Source organism: Pan troglodytes, chromosome 18 (genome assembly GCF_028858775.2).
Source record: "Pan troglodytes isolate AG18354 chromosome 18, NHGRI_mPanTro3-v2.0_pri, whole genome shotgun sequence".
Classification (NCBI taxonomy): domain Eukaryota; kingdom Metazoa; phylum Chordata; class Mammalia; order Primates; family Hominidae; genus Pan; species Pan troglodytes.
Window position 1 is genome coordinate 22,081,877 of NC_072416.2, and position 18,809 is coordinate 22,100,685.

The window sequence follows — 18,809 nt, forward strand, 5'->3', positions numbered from 1 at the left end:
CAGGCATGGTGGCTCACACCTATAATCCTACTGCTTTGGGAGGCCAAGATAAGAGGAACACTTGAGCCCAGGTGTTCGAGACTAGCCTGGGCAACAAAGGGAGACCTCATTGCTACAAAAAAATTTTAAAAATAATAACCAGGCATGATGGTGCACACCTGTGGTCCCAGCTACTCAGGAGGCTAAGGTGGGAAGATCACTTGAGCCTAGGAGTTGGAGGCTGCAGCAAGCTCTGATGGCACCACTGCAACCCAGCCTGGGTGACAGAGTAAGATCCTGTCTCTAAAAGAAGGACATTGAGTAATATGGAAGGGCGGAAGGTTTTGTGGTTGAACTAAGGAAGCCAAGGACAAAGGAAGGGATCAATTTAAGACATCCCTAACAAGAGCTTATTTTTATCAAGCTTATTTTGTATGCCTTGTGCTCTGCAGAGCACCTGCTTTTTGTTATCCATCGAATTGAGTTTTATGTACTCCCTGCACTCCACACCTTTGAGGTGGTATTTCCGTTTGCTTGATGAGGAAACTGAAGCTCAGATAAATTTAGTGACCTGGAAGATCTGGGGCCCAAATACAGGTCTATCTGATTCCCAAGACTACATTCTTTTTTTTTTTTTTTTTTTTTTTTTGAGACAAAGTCTTGCTGTCACCCAGGCTGGAGTGTAGAGGCACAATCTTGGCTCACTGCAACCTCTGCTTCCCAGGTTTAAGTGATTCTCATGCCTCAGCCTGCTGAGTAGCTGGGATTACAGGTGCATGTCACCACACCCGTCTAATTTTTGTATTTTTAGTAGAGATGGGGTTTTACCATGTTGGCCAACCTTGTCTCGAACTCCTGGCCTCAGGTGATCTGCCCACCTTGACTTCCCAAAGTGCTGGGACGGATTACGGGTGTAAGCCACCACATCCAGCCTGAAGCCTGCATCCTTAATCGCCACACTGTCTTACTTTGGGCTAATTCCTCCTCACCCTGGTCAGGCAACAGATAGGATGTCTCTTGTTGGCAAGATCATCAGGAAACCAGATCTTAGCTGAGACCTTCCAGCCTCTCTGCTCCTGAGGCCAATGGAGATACTGTTTCTTTTAATTTAATTTAATTTAATTTAATGTATTTATTTGAGACAGAGTTTCACTCTTGTTGCCCAGGCTGAAGTGCAATGGCATGATTTTAGCTCACTGCAGCTTCTGCCTCCTGGGTTCAAGCAATTCTCCTGCCTCAGCCTCCTAAGTAGCTGGGATTACAGGCACCTGACACCACGCCTGGCTAATTTTTTTGTATTTTTAGTAGAGACAGGGTTTCACCATGTTGGCCAGGCTGGTCTTGAACTCCCGACCTCAGGTGATCTGCCTGGCTTGGCCTCCCAAAGTGCTGGGATTACAGGTGTGAGCCACCATGCCTGGCCCAGAGAGGCTGTTTCTGTTTCACCCCCACAGTATTCCAGGCATAAAGTCAAGCAGCTCTCAATGATTTCAGGGAGAAGAAAAATATCCCTTTACTCACACAAAGCATTTAGTAGGTTTAGGCCCTTTACTGAAGAAGATTAGGGCATCACCTCTCACACTGCTGGCTCCCTGGATCTCTGTATATTTTCCTCTTCCATGTTTCTTCCTCTCAATCTACTCACCCTTCCTACCCAGGAGAGGCACAAATTCCTCATCCTCAGCAGAGAGATTTGGTGGTCCTCTTTTGGGAATTCCCCTTACACCTCAACTATGTCATTACGATGAACATTGTATTTCCCGGCGGTCCATTCTAACCCTGTGCTGTGACCAAGGAGCCAGCTTGCTCCCTCCGTCCCTCGGCCACCCTCAGCACGGTATCGCTGCCCCGCTGCTGGCTTCTTTGCTACAGGATAGCAATAGCACTTCTCACATCACATGCAGACACAACAATAATCAGAGGAAGAGACATCTGTCTTTTTCTTGTTTTTTGCCTTTTTTTTTTTTTGAGAAGGAAGAAATATTTTCCGAGAAATTTCTCAGCACACCACCTCTCAGAGGACATTGGCTAATGCTGTGTCACATGCCTGTGCTTAAACCAGTCACCTGCAAGGGGACAGGACCGTGAGGATTGGTTCACTCAGACTAAAACTTGCTCTTTGGGCCTAGAGATAGGCTCCACCTCAAGGAAGCTCAGGGCCATGTGAGGGAGGCAGGTAGATTCCTAAACACAATTGGAATTCCATTAACAAGGAGGAAATGAATTTGGGGTAGACAATAGCATCTGCCACATTGACTGCAAATGTGAATATGAGTTAGCAGGAGAAGAGGAGGGTGTACTTCTAGGAAGGTGGAAGGGCATTCAGCAATAGTCAAGGAATGTGAGAAGTCTCTTGAACCTGGGGTCAGGGGCAAAAGGAAGTGATGTGGGATATTAAAGCAAGAGAGCCAGGCGTGGTGGCTCACACCTGTAATCCTAGCAGTTTGGGAGGCTGAGGTGGGAAATCTCTTGAGGTCAGAAGTTTGAGACCACCTTGGGCAACATAGCAAGACCCCATCTCTACAAATAATAATTTTAAAAAATTAGCTGGTTGTCGTGGTGTGTGCCTGTAGTCCCAGCTACTCTGGAGGCTGAGGTGGGAGGATCGCTTGAGCCCAGGAGTTCAAGACCAGCCTGGGCAATGTAGTGAGACCTCAGCTTTACAAAAAAATTAAAAAATTAGCCAGACATGGTGGTGCATTGAGGTAATCACAACACTTTGGGAGGCTGAGGTGGGAGGATCGCTTAAGTCCAGGAGATCAGTGTTGCAGTGGGCTGTGATTGTGCCACTGCACTCTAGCCTGGGTGACACAGCAAGATCCTGTCTCAAAAAAAAAAAAAAAAAAAAATAGAAGAGGTAGGGTGACCAAACACGCAGGATCTTATTGACTTTGCTAAATGTTTTTTGTTACAGGAAAGAGAAAAACACTGAATTGGAATAAAGTGCAGCCATTATTCATTTGCTCTCACTTTGAGCTTTAACACATATATGTGTTTTTTTGTTGTTTTCCTTTGTGATCTTTGAGATCCCCAAGTCCATAAACTTCTTCCCTTGTGTTACGTGCTCTGACTTCAGCACCACATTTCAGTGTTACGATTCTGTTAAAGAAAAAAGAAATTAAATTCCATTAATTTCTTTCATAGGACAGAAGTTAATCGCATCTCTTATACCCATGACATCCAGAGACAGAATTAAAGCCATCAGGAACCAGCCAAGGACCATGGAAGAGAAAAGGAACCTTAGGTATGGACCAAAGGCTTTTCTTCTTTCTCAGATTTCATGCGAACCTCAATCCTCTACTTTTGCCCCATCTCAAAAAGATAAGAAATAAATAAGCACAATAGAAGAGACAAATATTCCTGACAGAAAAATTTCAAATGCCCTCTGTAGGTACTCCTTTCTCCAGGGGCTACAGCTTAATTCCTGCTCCTGGGCTGGAGTGTGGGCTCTGCTTGGTGAGCTGCTTCCAAAGAGTAGGGCGTGGAAGGAAGAGAGGGGTGTAACTTTCCAGTGGAGAGTCTGCTTAATACTGCCTTGGCCAAGACTCAAGGTTAACATCCCCAAAGATAAGTCATGTGATGGGGGAAACACGTCTCCTCTGTGCTACTCTCTCCTAAAACCCACAAACCCAGTCTAAACAGCGAAAAACATTAGGCAAATCCCAACTGAAGGATATTCTACAAAATACTCAACCAGTACCCCTTGAAACTGTCAAAGTCATCAAAAACAAGGAAAGTCTGAGAAACTATCATGGAGTGGAAAGTTCTACAGAGACATGACAGGCTGGGTGTGGTGGCTCACGCCTGTAATCCCAGCATTTTGGGAGGCCAAGGTGGTGGGATTAGTTGAGCTCAGGAGTTTGAGACCAGCATGGGCATCATAGTGAGACTCCATCTTTACAAAAAATGAAAATTAAAAAAGAGAGACATGACAAGTAAATGCAATGTGGTATCCTGGACGAGATCCTGGAATAGAAAATGGACATCGGTGGAAAAACTGGTAAAATCTGAATAGTCTGGAGTTTAAGTAATAGTAACATACCAGTACTGGTATCTTAGTTTTGATAAACCTACCATGGAAATGTAAAATATTAACGGGGAAACTAGCGAGTGGTATATGGAAGTTTTCTTTACTGTCTTTGCAAGTTTACTGTAAATCTCAAACTACGCTAAATAAAATCTTTACTTAAAAAATAAAGATCAGACTAGTGCAGTGGCTCATGCCTGTAATCCCAGCACTTTGGGAGGCTTAGGCGGGCAGATCATGAGGTCAGGAGTTTGAGACCAGCCTGGCCAACATGGTGAAACCCTGTCTCTACTAAAAATACAAAACTTAGCCGGGTGTGGTGGCATGCGCCTGTAATCCCAGCTACTGGGGAGGCTGAGACAGGAGAATCGCTTGAACCTGGAAGGCAGAGGTTTCAGTGAGCCAAGATCACACCACTGCACTCCAGCCTGGGTGACAGAGCAAGACTCTGTATTGGAAAAAAAAATAAACTAAAATAAAAAAGAAAAAATACATAAAGACCTTAGGAGTTTTATAAGCTCAGGAATTCAAAACCCGAGGGTAAGGGCTGTTTTAGCCTTCAGAGTTTACATTAATTGTTGCTTAATCTTTTTTTTTCTGTTTTTCAATTTGATATAGTTGGCAGAAAGTAGTAGAGTGGATGCAACAACAATTACTAGTAAGTGATTCATGGATGTAGGATTTTCTGAGGTTTCAAAGACAAATTTCAAATCCTGGCAGGGTGGAATAGATTTGTCAACAAGTAAATTACAAATGGCAGAAAGTAAGTCAGGCCAAGTCAAAATAGAGATTGCAATGGGAGGACCAGAAAGGTCTGCCCTCCCTGACTTTGCTGGGGAAAAATGGAGAGAGGGGGCATTTGAGCTGGGCCTTGAAAGACAATTGACCATGACATTGGGATGGGCCTTTGAGGTGGACCAAAGAAAGCTAAGAAAGAACCAGAACAAAGCAGATGTGGTGAGTTCATGGAAGGGTAAGGAGACCAATTGTGACTGTGTCTTTCTGAAAACACTTCCATTTTGAACTCTGTATGGCTGCCTCTGTCACTGAATATGGGCTCCAAAGACCTTATAGCAAGATTTCTCAATATCAGTACAAGTAACATCTGAGGGCTGGATCTTTCTCTGTTGTGGGGGCTGTTTTGTTCATTGTAGGGTGTGTAGCAGCATCTCTGATCTCTATGTACTTGATGCCAATATCACCCCCTCTCCACTCCTTAGTTTCACAACCAGAAAAGTTTCCAGACATTGCCAATTGTGTGGGGGCAAAATCCCCCTAGGTTGAGAATCTGTATTAGTCTGCTCTCACTCTGCTAATAAAGACATACTTGAGACTGGGTGATTTATAAAGGAAAGAGGTTTAATGGACTCACGGTTCCACACAGCAGGGGAGGCCTCACAATCACGACAGAGGACGAAGGAAGAGCAAAGGCACATCTTACGTGGTGGTAGGCAAGACGGCATGTGCAGGGGAACTGCCCTTTATAAAACCATCAGATCGGCTGGGTGTGGTGGCTCATGCCTGTAATCCCAGCACTTTGGGAGGCCAAGGCAGGTGGATCACCTGAGGTCAGGAGTTCAAGACCAGCCTGGCCAACATGGTGGAAACCCCATCTCTACTAAAAATACAAAAATTAGCTGGGCATGGTGGGCGCCTGTAATCCCAGCTACTCGGGAGGCTGAGGCAGGAGAATCGCTTGAACCTGGGAGGCAGAGGCTGCAGTGAGCCGCCATCAGGCCACTGCACTCCAGCCTGGGTGACAGAGTGAGACGCCATCTCAAAAAAAAAAAAATAAATAAATAAGAAAAAGGAAGAAAGAAATGAGGTCTCGTTCAGTTGCCCAGGCTGGACTGCAATGGTGTGATCATAGCTCACTGCAGTCTCAAACTTTTGCGCCCAAGTAATCCCCCCACCACAGCCTCTGGAGTAGCTGGGACTATACAGGCAGGCACTACCAACACACCCAGCTATTTTTTGTTAATTTTTTTCTTAATAGAGACAAGGTCCCACTATTTTGCTCAGGCTGGTCTTGAACTCCTGGCCTCAGTGATCCTCTTGCCTCAGCTTCCGAAGTGTTGGGATTACAGGCATGAGCCACCATGTAACTATTTTTTGAATGAATGAGTTACAACATTTGTATCTCTCATTTTCTCTTGCTGTTCCCTACAGGAAAATAGTTGACAAAGAAAAAAGCAAACAGACCCATCATATCCTTCAGCTCAATTGCTGTATTCAGTGTCTGAACTCCATTTCCCGGGTAAGTCAGTAAAACAGGCACAGCAAGAGGGTGAAAACAGGGAGGGAGGAGAGTGAGGATGAAAGGGGACTCAAGGGGAAGATGAACCAAAAATCAGAGCAATTTCATTGCCCAGAGCCAACAGTTAGTACAGGTGTGGGAAAGCGAGGTGGGCATGGGGAAGAACTAAGAGGTTGCTGAGTTCATTGGCCAACTTGGCCATTGTGAGTGGCACCTTCAACAGCAAACCTGGGAAGGTCATAATAGCTCCACCTTAGAGTTGACATAACATTTGTAAACATGCCTAGCATGGTGCCTGCACTTAACAATACTCCAGACATGGTGGCTGTTTCTGTTATTATGGCACCTGCTCAGTCGATATTTGTTGAGTCAACAGCAAGCCACACCTGCTTTGAATCCTGATTCCAGGCTTATCGGAGATCCAAGAACAGCCTGTCAGAAATTCTGAATTCCATCAGCCTGTGGCAGAAGACGCTGAAGATCATTGGAGGCAAGTTTGGAACCAGCGTCCTCTCCTATTTCAACTTTCTGAGATGGCTTTTGAAGTTCAACATTTTCTCATTCATCCTGAACTTCAGCTTCATCATAATCCCTCAGTTTACCGTGGCCGAAAAGAACACCCTCCAGTTCACTGGGCTGGAGTTTTTCACTGGGGTGGTAAGTCCTCAACTTCCCCTACCCCAAGTACACCAATCACCTCAGAAACCCAGGGACGTGCCTTGCCGGTCACCCACTCACACCTCTCATTTTGCCTGGGGGTCAACTGATGGGGAAAGTGGATGTTTGAAATGTTTTCCTGGCTGAGTGTGGTGACTCATGCCTGTAATCCCAGCAAGTTGGGAGGCCAAAGCAGTGGAGACCAGCCTAGGCAACATGGCAAAACCCCGTCTCTACAAAAATGCAAAAATTAGCAGGGCATGGTGGCACACACCTGTACTTCTGGCTACTCAGGAGGCTAAGGTGAGAGGATTGCTTGAGCCCAGGAGGCAGAGATTGCAGTGAAGCAAGATTCCCCCACTGCACTCCAGCCTGGGCAACAGAGCGAGGCCTTGTCTCAATCATCAATCAATCAATCAATCAAGTGTTTTCCTGCAAAGTAACATACACACATCGTAGTAGAATTTCTGTCTCCAGAGGCAACCATCTTGAACAGTTTGTTTTTATCCACACACTTTTTTGGCAAACATATGGACACTTCTGTGCACGTACAGAGGCATTCTTTTCTTTTCTTACAAAAGATGAATTATTCATTGTATATTATCTACAACTTGCTTTTTTTTTACTTAGCAATATGTGGTGGGCATTTTCTTGTGTTGGTGTTTATAGATCTATATTTTCTTTCTTTTTTATTTTTATTTCTACAAAATACAATGTTCCTTTTGAAAAATTCCTACTATAGAAGAAAACTAAGAGAAAGTTCATTTTATATTTTTTTCTTTGTCTAACTCCCCATTTTGAGATATATCTTTGTAGACTGTTTTTTTCTTCCTGTACAAACATTGATAGATACATACTTGATAAAAGAAAAACCAAATAGATGACAGGCACATAGATTATTATGCTTTTAAAAATAAACAGAGGATAGGATTGTACTATAAGCCTTTCTTTCTTTTCCTTTCCTTTTGTCTTCTTTCTTTTTCTCTTTCTTTCTTTCTTTCTTTTTCTTTCTTTCTTTCTTTCTTTCCCTCTTTCCCTCCCTCCCTTCCTTCCTTCCTTCCTTCCTTCCTTCCTTCCTTCCTTCCTTCCTTCCTCCCTCCCTCCCTGGACCCCAAAATGTCTTTCATAACTTGCTTATTCAGACTAGGATTCAGTCAACAATCAGATTTTACATTCTGTGTCCCCCCCCCCCAACTTAAATCTCTATTAATCTAAAATAATCAGCCGGGTACGGTGGCTCACTCCTGTAATCCCAGCACTTTGGGAGGCCGAGGCGGGTGGATCACTTGAAGTCAGAAGTTGGAAACCAGCCTGGCCAACATGGCAAAACCCCATCTCTACTTAAAATACAAAAATTAGCCGGATGTGGTGGCAGAAACCTGTAATCCCCACTACTAGGCAAGTTGAGGCAGGGAGAATTGCTTGAACCCGGGAGGTTGCAGTGAGCTGAGATCTTGCCATTGCACTCCAGCCTGAGTGACGGAGTGAGACTCCATCTCAAAAAAATAAATAAATAAATAAATAATCTCCCCAGCCCAGCCCCTTTTTTCTTGACATTGGCTTATTGCAGAAATTGGGCCTACTGCTATGTAGATTCCAACATCCTACCTTCTGGAATTGTCTGATGATTTCCTAGTGGTTTCTAGAATTTGTTTCTCTGGCTTCTTATTTCCTGTGCACTGAAATGTAGGCCTATAGGCTTGATTTGTTTCCTATTAAGCATGTTTAGCCATAATACTGGTGACAGAGGCACATAATACTGGTGAAACGAGAGGCCTGGCTGTCGTCTTCTTGCTGATGTTTCACTTGGTCACTGGGCCAGGTGGTAACAGCTCAATGTCTCCATTGTAAAGTTACACTGGATTTCTTTTCAAGTCTGAGAGCCCAGTGACACAATGTCCAAATTCTCAGTGCCCCTTTCCTGGAAAACAAAATGTCTAAACTGACTGGCCCAGGCTTCTTGTATTCAGGAGAGGTCAACTGTCATGACCATAATCGTTTACCTTTTTTTTCAGGAGATCCACCTGACCTATGGTTTATTGTACCTTTCAGGGTTATTTTAGGGACACAGTGATGTACTATGGCTTTTACACCAATTCCACCATCCAGCACGGGAACAGCGGGGCATCCTACAACATGCAGCTGGCCTACATCTTCACAATCGGAGCATGCTTGACCACCTGCTTCTTCAGTTTGCTGTTCAGGTATGGAAGCATCTACATTTCCTGATTCTGAGGGTCATGTTAGATTTCGGCAAAAATCCAAGAAATTCAAAAATTACCCAGGTAACAGTTTCTCTGCAGTCCTCTCCTCTCCTCTCCTCTCTTTTCTTTTCTTTCTTAGATAGAGTCTCGCTCTGTCACCCATGCTGGAGTACAGTGGCGCAATCTGGGCTCACTGCAACCTCCACCTCCCAGGTTCAAGTGATTCTCCTTCCTCAGCCTCCCGAGTAGCTAGGATTACAGGCACCTGCCACCATGCCCCGCTAATGTTTGTATTTTTAATAGAGATGGGGTTTGACCACGTTGGCCAGGCTGGTCTCAAACTCCTGACCTCAGGTGGTCCACCCGCCTCGGCCTCCCATAGTCCTGGGATTACAGGCGTGAGCCACCGTGCCCAGCCTGCAGTTTTGACTTTCCATTGCTGTCCAATTATTCCTTGTCCTGCAATATAAAATAAGAGCTTGGACAGAGGAAGAGAGGTTTTTCTGTGCTTTTAAAGAAATTGGTCAGCCTGATAATAAGGGTGCAGTTACCCCAGCAATGATATGAAGGGAAGAACATGATAGATAACTATCAGAGAGGAGGTACAAATGGAAAATACACATATGAAAGGCTGGGCACGGTGCTCATGCCTGTAATCTTAGCACTCTGGGAGTCTGATGCAGGCTGATCACTTGAGTCCAGGAGTTCGAGACTGGACTGGGCAACATACCAAAACCCCATCTCTACTAAAAATACAAAAAATTAGCCTGGCTTGGTGGCGCACACCTGTGTTCCCAGCTATTCGGGAGGCTGAGGTGGGAGAATCACCTGAGCCCATTAGGTCGAGGCTGCAGTGAGCTGAGATCAGTCTACTACACTCCAGCCTGAGCAACTGGAGATCCTGTTTCAAAAAAAAAAAAAAAAAAAAAGAGAGAGAGAGAGAGAAAGAAAGAAAAGCAACATGCAATCTCTGTATTAGTTTGCTAGGGCTGCCTAGCAAAGTACAGCAGACCATTGGTTTAAACAACAGAAATTTATTTTCTCATGGTTCTGGAGGCCTGAAGTCCAAGATCAAGGTGTCAGCAGGCTTGGTTTCCTCTGAGGCCTCTCTCCTTGGCTTGTAGACGGCCACTGTCTCCTGCCTGTGTCTTCACATGGTTATCCCTCTGTGTCTTAATCTCCCTTTTTTATAAAGATGCCATTTCTACTGAATTAGGACACAATTTAATGACCCCATTTTTAAAAAATGTAATTACCACTTTAATTAATTAATTAATTTATTTTGAGATGGAGTCTCACTCTGTTGCCCAGGCTGGAGTGCAGTGGTGTGATCTCAGCTCACTGCAACCTCTGTCCCCCAGGTTCAAGGGATTCTCCTGCCTCAGCCTCCCTAGTAGCTGGGACTACAGGTATGCGCCACCACGTCCGACTAATTTTTGTAATTTTGTTAGAAATGGGGTTTCACCATGTTGGCCAGACTGGTCTCAAACTCCTGACCTTAAGTGATCCACCCGCCTCAGCCTCCCAAAGTGCTGGGATTACAGGCGTGAGCCACTGCGCCCGGCCTGTAATTACCACTTTAAAGACCCTACCTCCAAATACAGTCACATTCTAAGGTACTAGGGGGTTAGGACTTCAACATACGAATTTTGGGAAGTACACAGTCCAACCCATAGCAACCTGACTGCCAGCATACTAATTCAAACTAAAGTGAGATTTTGTTTTGTTCTGTCAAAGTAGGAAATGATTTTATTATTATTATTATTAATATTTTGAGACAGAGTCTTGCTCTGTCATCCAGGCTGGAGTGCAGTGGTGTGATCTTGGCTCATTGCAACTTCCGCCTCTCAGGTTCAAGTGATTCTCCTGTCTCAGCCTCCTGAGTAGCTGGGATTACAGGCTCATGCCAACACACCCAGCTAATTTTTCTATTTTTAGTAGAGACAGGGTTTCGCCATGTTGGCCAGGCTGGTCTTGAACTCCTGACCTCAGGTAATCCCCCCTGCTGGGCCTCCCAAAGTTCTGGGATTATAGGTGTTAGCCATCATGCCTGGCCAGAAATAATTCTAAAGTTGCTGTTACTGAGTGGTGGCAAATTTCAGAACAGCAGCATCCGTCCATCTTGTGCAGCATTTGTGTGTGTGTGCTCAGGGCTTCCTGGGCCTGAGACAGCCCATGACCATAACAGTGCCTTCATCAAGTGCTTGCTGCTGTAAGCACTGCATAGACTCTTTGGAAGGCTGAATAATTTCCCCCGACTCCCCCCCAGAGAAGTCTACATCCTAATCCCCAGAACTGGTGAATATGTAACTTCGCATAACAAAAGGAACTTTGCAGATGTGACTGAGGATTTTTAAATGGGGAGATTATCCTGGATTATCCCAGTGGGCCCAATGGAATCACAAGGGTCTTTATAAGAGGCAGGCAGGAGGTCAGAGAGTAGCAGGGAGATGGGAAGATGCTACCCTGCTGGCTTTGAAGTTGGAGGAGGTGGTCACAAGCCAAGGAAAGAGGACACCCTCTAGAAGCTGGAAAAGACAAGGAAATGGATTCTTCCCTAGAGCTTCCAGAAGGAACATAGCCCTGCCAACACCTTCATTTTAGCTCTGTGGACTCATTTTCTGATTAGCTGGGTGTGGTGGCATGTGCCTGTAGTTCCAGCTACTTTGGAGGCTGTGACGTGAGGATGGCTTGAGCCCAGGAGGTGGAGGCTGCAGTGAGCTATGACTACACCACTGCACTCTAGCCTGGGCCATACAGCAAGACCTCATCCCTAAACAAACAAAAAACACAAAAACAAGAAAAAACATTTTCTGACTTCTGATCTCTAGAAGGGTAAAAGAACAAATTTGTGTTGTTTTTGGCCGCTAAGTTGGTGGTCATTTGCTGTAGCAGCAACAGGGAACTGGGTGGATTACTAGAGGTCAGGAGTTCAAGACCAGCCTGGCCAACATGGTGAAACCCTGCCTCTACTAAAAATACAAAAATTAGCCGGGCGTGGTGATGGACACCTGTAATCCCTGTTACTTGGGAGACTGAGGCAGGAGAATCGCTTGAACCTTGGAGGTGGAGGTTGCAGTGAGCAGAGATCACACCACTGCACTCCAGCCTGGGAGACAAGAGTGAAACTGTCTAAAAAAAAAAAAAAAAATCTGTGAGGTGTTTTATTGTTATTCCCTCTCTACAGATATGGAAACTGAGGCTGAGAATCAGAACCATTCACAAGACAAAAATCCCCCAGTTGGCAGATCCAGGGTTGCAAGCCAGGCCTGTGCAGCCCCAAAGCCAGTGCTTGTTTAACCACTGTGTGGTGACCACACTCCTCCAGGCCAACAGCTTGGGGCTAACTCTTCACATTGCCTTTCACCATTAATAATAGGGCTGCCCTTTGTTGAAGCCCTGCACTCCCAGTGACGGCCATAATAACCTTCAGGTGTTCTGCTTTCTGCCTTCTCTAGCATGGCCAAGTATTTCCGGAACAACTTCATTAATCCCCACATTTACTCCGGAGGGATCACCAAGCTGATCTTTTGCTGGGACTTCACTGTCACTCAAGAAAAAGCTGTGAAGCTAAAACAGAAGAATCTTAGCACTGAGATAAGGGTAAGGCGAGCTCACTTTACTCATTTGCCATCGGCTGGTCTCCTTCCCTTCTCCAGTATACCTGTAACTTTTCTTTTCCTTTTTTTTTTTTTTTTTTGAATTGGAGCCTCACTCTGTTGCCCAGGCTGGAGTGCAGTGGCGCAATCTCGGTTCACTGCAAGCTCCGCCTCCCGGGTTCACGCCATTCTCCTGCCTCAGCCTCCCGAGTAGCTGGGACTACAGGCGCCTGCCACCATGCCCGGCTAATTTTTTGTATTTTTCGTAGAGACGGGGTTTCACTGTGTTAGCCAGGATGGTCTCAATCTCCTGACCTCGTGATCCACCCGCCTCAGCCTCCCAAAGTGCTGGGATTACAGGCGTGAGCCACCGCGCCCAGCTGGTTTTTTTTTTTTTTTTTTTTTTTTTTTTTTTTTTAACGGAATCTCACTCCGCCGCCCAGGCTGGAGTGCAGTGGCATGATCTTGGCTCACTGCAACCTCTGCCTCCCGGGTTCAGGCGATTCTGCTACATCAGCCTCCCAAGTAGCTGGGATTACAGGCACCTGCCACCTCACTTGGCTAATTTTTGAATTTTTTAGAGATGAGGTTTCACTATATTGGCCAGGCTGGTCTCAAACTCCTAGCCTCAAGTGATCCACCCGCCTTGGCCTCCCAAAGTACTGGGATTACAGGCGTGAGCCAGCCAGGGCAATAATTTTCAACCCAGAGAAATCTGGCCCCTCAGGGGGACATTTGACAACCTCTAGAGACTTTTTTGATTGTTACAATTGGGAAGAGGGTGCTCTTGGTATCTAGTGGGTAGAGGCCAGTGATGCTGCTAAAAATCCTACAATGCGTAGAACAGCACCTGCAGCAGAGAATTATGCAGCCACCATGTCAATAGTGCAGAGGTTGAGAAACCTGGTCTATAGACACAAACTTATTAAAAAAAAAAAAAAAGCAGCTGGGCTTGGTGGCTCATGCCTCTAATCCCAGCAATTTGGGAGGACGAGGCAGGCATATCATGAGGTCAGGAGTTCACGACCAGCTTGGCCAACATGATGAAACCCCATCTCTACTAAAAAAAGGACAAAAAAGTAGCCGGGCGTGGTGGCGGGCACCTGTAATCCCAGCTACTCAGGAGGCTGAGGCTGGAGAATCGCTTGAACCCAGGAGGCAGAGGTTGCAGTGAGCCAAGATCGCGCCACTGCACTCCAGCCTGGGCAACAAGAGCGAAACTCCATCTCCAGAAAAAAAAAAGAGCAAGCTGATTTTATAAATAAAGGGGCTTTAAATTTTTTTTTTTTTTATGATTTTCGAGACAAGGTCTTGCTCTGTCACCCAAGCTGGAGTGCAGTGGTGCAATCATAATTCACTGCAGTGTCGACCTCCTGGAATCCAGTTAGCCTCTCCCACCTCAGCCTGCTGAGTAGTGGGGACTATGGGTGCACACCACCATGCCCAACTAATTTTTAAATTTTTTGTAGAGAGAGAATCTCACTCTGTTGCCCAGGCTGGTCTTGAACTCCTGGGCTCAAGTGATCCTCCCACCTCGGCCTCCCAACATGCTGGAAATTCAGGTGTGAGCCACCAAACCCAGCCAAATAAAGGGGCTTCGACAAGAGGGTTGCAGATGTGAGCTTCTTTCTCAATGTAGATACCCAACCTTATTCTTCAAGAAAGAATTTTGTGACCTCAGTGTGCTTTTCTTAAGAACATGGTCCCGATCTATTAATTCCAACTGTTTCTGTAAGATGGAAGCAGTGTTTGGAGATTCTTGGCCCATTTCAGAGTCCTCTATGGGTCTCCCATAATCCATGTTCATCATGAATGTTCCCCCTCTCTCTCACCTGTGGATTTGGGCTGGATTCATGTCTCTGGATGTGGCAAGCATTCCCTGGGGATCTTTGCTAGCAGTGGAGAGGGATCTCTGGATAAACTTGACTTTCATTTATTTTTATTTATTTGTTTATTTATTTATTTGTTGTTTGAGACAGAGTCTCACTCTGTCGCCCAGGCTGGAGTGCAGTGGTGCGATCTCTCCTCACTACAACCTCCACCTCCTGGGTTCAAGTGATTCTCCTGCCTCAGCCTCCCGAGTAGCTGGGATTATAGGCATGCACCACCACGCCCGGCTAATTTTTGTATTTTTGGTAGAGGCGGGGTTTCACCATGTTGTCCAGGCTGGTCTCAAACTCCTGACCTCAAGTGATCCACCCGCCTTGGCCTCCCAAAGTGCTGGGATTACAGGCGTGAGCCACCATGCCCAGCCATAAACTTGACTTTCTTATGTTTCTAGGAGAACCTGTCAGAGCTCCGTCAGGAGAATTCCAAGTTGACGTTCAATCAACTGCTGACCCGCTTCTCTGCCTACATGGTAGCCTGGGTTGTCTCTACAGGAGTGGCCATAGCCTGCTGTGCAGCTGTTTATTACCTGGCTGAGTACAACTTGGAGGTAACCAACACCAGGGTCCAGGGTAGAGAGAACCAGGTGAAGGGATGAGATGCTGGAGGGGAAGGGTGGTGTGCAGCCCACGGTTCAACCCAGGATCTATGGCCAGCAGCATCAGCACTAGCAGAGAACTTGTTAAAAATGCAGGGGTGAGGCACAGTGGCTTACACCTGTAATCCCAACACTCTGGGAGGCCGAGGCGGGAGGATCACCTGAAACCCAGGAGTTCGAGACCAGCCTGGGCAACATGGAGACTTCATCGCTAAAAAAATTTTAAAAACTAGCCTGTCACGGTGGTGTGCACCTGTAGTTCTGGCTACAGTGGTGGTCATTCATTGGTGACTACAGTTTCACATGAATGGAGCTCAGCTGTGTCGTTTCACAGCCCTGGGGCCAGGCCTTGCCTTGTTTGATCTCAGTTAATACTTGCAACATCTCTATGAGTCATGTGATCATCTCTCCATTGTACAGATGGAGAAAAGGGGCTCAGAGAAGCTAAGGATCTGGCCCCAGACCTTGCAGCTTACGTGTGGGGAGGGAGCCGCATTGGAACCCAGGTTACCCTGGCTCCAAAACTACCACCAAAAATGCAAGTGGTGATTTGAACCATCCAGAGGTAGATGGAGGTAGGGTGAGGCCATGCAGGGAGGATGTGGGAATGTGAGATATCAGATAAATTCATTGGAATCCCTGACTCCAAGGCCCATGGAAGGATGCCTAGCAGAAGTGCAGCCCCGGCTCCACTCCCAGCCAAATGCCAGAGTGCTGCCTCCTCCTGGAGGTCCAGTGCCTCTCCCAGCCTCACACAAAAGTGCAGCACAGGGCCAGGCACAGTGGCTCACGCCTGTAATCCCAGCACTTTGGGAGGCCGAGGCAGGCAGATCACTTGAGCTCAGGAGTTTGAGACCAGCCTGGCCAACATGGTGAAACCCCGTCTCTACTAAAAATACAAAAATTAGCTGGGTATGGTGGTGCACCCCTGTAATCCCAGCTACTTGGGAGGCTAAGGCAGGAGAATCACTTGAACCTCGGAGGCAGAGGTTGCAGTGAGCCGAGATCATGCCACTGCATTCCAGCCTGGGCAACAGAGCGAGACTCCGGCTCAAAAAAAAAAAACAAAAAAAACAAAAAACAGCACGGGCTAGCAGAGACACGCCAACCCCCTAATTCAGAACTCAGAGAGAGGTGAAGCCTGGTGAAAATGAACAAGGCCACTTACGCTAAACAGGAGGGAGCACATCCTCATTGCCCCGGGCATCTTGGTAAAAAAGGGAAAGCCACAGAATGATTGTTCGAGCTCAGGCTCCTGAGTCAGACGCACCTAGGCTCCAATCTGCCACTTGCTTGCTGGGTGACCCTGGGCAAGTGTCTTCCCCTCCCTGAGCCTCAGTTTGCTTGGCACGGGGTAAGGAAATTAATGGTAGCTTAACAAAATAGTTAACCTAGCCGGGCGCGGTGGCTCATGCCTGTAATCCCAACACCTTGGGAGGCCGAGGTGGATGGATCACCTGAGGTCGGGAGTTAGAGACCAGCCTGGCCAACATGGGGAAACCCCATCTCTACTAAAAATACAAAAATTAGCTGGGTATGTTGGTGCGTGCCTGTAATCCCAGCTACTCTGGAGGCTGAGGCAGGAGAACCGCTTGAACCGAGGAAGTGGAAGTTTCAGTGAGCTGAGATCACGCCACTGCAGTCCAGCCTGGGCAACACGGTGAGACTCCATCTCAAAAAAATTAAAATAAATAAATAGATAAATAGTTAACCACAGAGGAGCTACTTCTCGGGTTTTCTATCATGGGAGACTTTTGAGTGAAGCAGAAAGGGGTACAGTGTACAAGTCAGCCCTCCGTTCTCTCCCCCATCCCCTGCAGTTCCTGAAGACACACAGTAACCCTGGGGCGGTGCTGTTACTGCCTTTCGTTGTGTCCTGCATTAATCTGGCCGTGCCATGCATCTACTCCACGTTCAGGCTTGTGGAGAGGTACGAGATGCCACGGCACGAAGTCTACGTTCTCCTGATCCGGTAGGTGATGTGTCGTGCCCAACACCAGCCTCTATTTCCACGGAGAGAAGTGGGATGGTAGCTAGAAAGGATTATGCTTTAGTATCAAAGTTTTTTCTCCAGAGAGGAGGAATTTCAAAAGTAAGGTGTGGCTGGGCGTGGTGGCTCATGTCAGTAATCCCAGCACTTCGGGAGGTTGAGTGGGGAGGATCACTTGAGACCAGGAGTTCGAGAACAGCCTGGGCAACATAGCCGGATGCTGGCTCTACAAAAAGCTGGATGCAGTGGCATGCACCTGTTAGTGCCAGCTACTCAGGAGGCTGAGGTGAGAGGATCACTTGATCCCAGGAGTTTGAGCTTACCTATGATTGCACCACTGCACTCCAGCCTGCGCGACAGAGCAAGACCCTGTCTTAAACAACAACAAAAGAGTGAAGTGTGTTTGTGTGGTGTGGGTTTTTGCTCAAAGTCATGGCTTGATTGCTTTCCTAATTGCTACCAGCAGGGGATTGATGTAGTTCTCAAGTATGGGATGTACAGATGGGCAGGCAGTGCACGCACAAAGGCTCCTGGGCTGAGGATGGGACTGAAATCATCCAGTGTTCCCCTTAGTCAAGCTGTGAGTCCTGGTACCCACTGCCTCAGGCGGGAGGAAGGGCCCATTTTTGTAATTCCACCACCCAAACAAAGGTGGGAGGAGTGCTTTGGGCAACTCACTGGCACCCACGGGGTGCCTTTTTGTGATTCCCACAAAGGCATCATACGTGCTAGAAGTGATCCCAGAGTTTTGATACACAAAGCCTGGAACTACCCAAATTTTGTCCCTCTAGTTTCTTCCCTGACTCGTTCCTGGTTATGGTGGGGTTTATAAGTACAGGTCTGTAGGCCGGGCATGGTGGCTCATGCCTGTAATCCCAGCACTTTGGGAGGCCAAGGCAGGTGGATCACCTGAGGTCAGGAGTTTGAAGCCAGCCTGGCCAACATGGTGAAACTCCGTCTTTACTAAAAATACAAAAATTAGCTGGGCGTGGTGACGCATGTCTGTAATCCCAGCTACTTGAGAGGCTGAGGCGGGAGAATTTCTCGTACCCGGGAGGCGGAGGTTGCAGTGAACCGAGATCCTGCCACTGCACCCCAGCCTGGGTGACAGAGGGAGACTCCATCTCAGAAAAAAAAAAAAAAAAGTGTAGGTCTGTACAATGCAGACTGAGTTTCTTTGCTGATCAGTTCCAGAGCCCTTGCCTTACCATGGTCTGTGAGATCCGGCTCCCGGCCAGCGCTCCAGCCTCATTTTCTCCCCATCCTTCCTGGTCACTGCCTGTCTCTGTCACAGACCTCCTAAGCGTTCACAAATATGCCAAACCGTATTCCCACCTCTGGACCTTTGCATGGGCCTGGAATGTTCTTCCCACACGTGACCACATGGCTTGCTTCTTGACTGCATTTTGCGTTCTTCAAACATCACCCTCGTGTTGCACTCTTCCTTGCACACCCCATTAAAAAGAACAGCTCCCTACCACCTTTTCTCCTCTGCAGTGTAATTTTCTTTCTTTCTTTTTTTATTTTTTGAGATGGAGTCTCACTCTGTCACCCGGGCTGGAGTGCAGTGGCATGATCTCTGCAGTATAATTTTCTTACCACTTCCTGACA

At 46.8% G+C, this 18,809-nt stretch overlaps 1 protein-coding gene across 4 annotated transcripts in view; it reads left to right on the forward strand.

The window, feature by feature from the left end:
• TMC5 (transmembrane channel like 5) overlaps positions 1-18,809 on the forward strand; it is an 87,306-nt gene that overhangs the window by 46,592 nt on the left and 21,905 nt on the right. For all 4 annotated transcript variants that reach the window (XR_010152570.1, XM_016929563.3, XM_016929562.4 and 1 more), the window contains 7 exons: positions 3,124-3,223; positions 6,176-6,263; positions 6,672-6,920; positions 8,973-9,124; positions 12,583-12,727; positions 15,005-15,160; positions 17,029-17,180. Coding sequence is in view for 3 of the 4 variants with exons in the window: in XM_016929563.3 (XP_016785052.3) it covers positions 3,124-3,223; positions 6,176-6,263; positions 6,672-6,920; positions 8,973-9,124; positions 12,583-12,727; positions 15,005-15,160; positions 17,029-17,180 (1,042 nt within the window). In the remaining variant the exon portion in view is untranslated. The remainder of the gene's footprint in view (positions 1-3,123; positions 3,224-6,175; positions 6,264-6,671; positions 6,921-8,972; positions 9,125-12,582; positions 12,728-15,004; positions 15,161-17,028; positions 17,181-18,809) is intronic.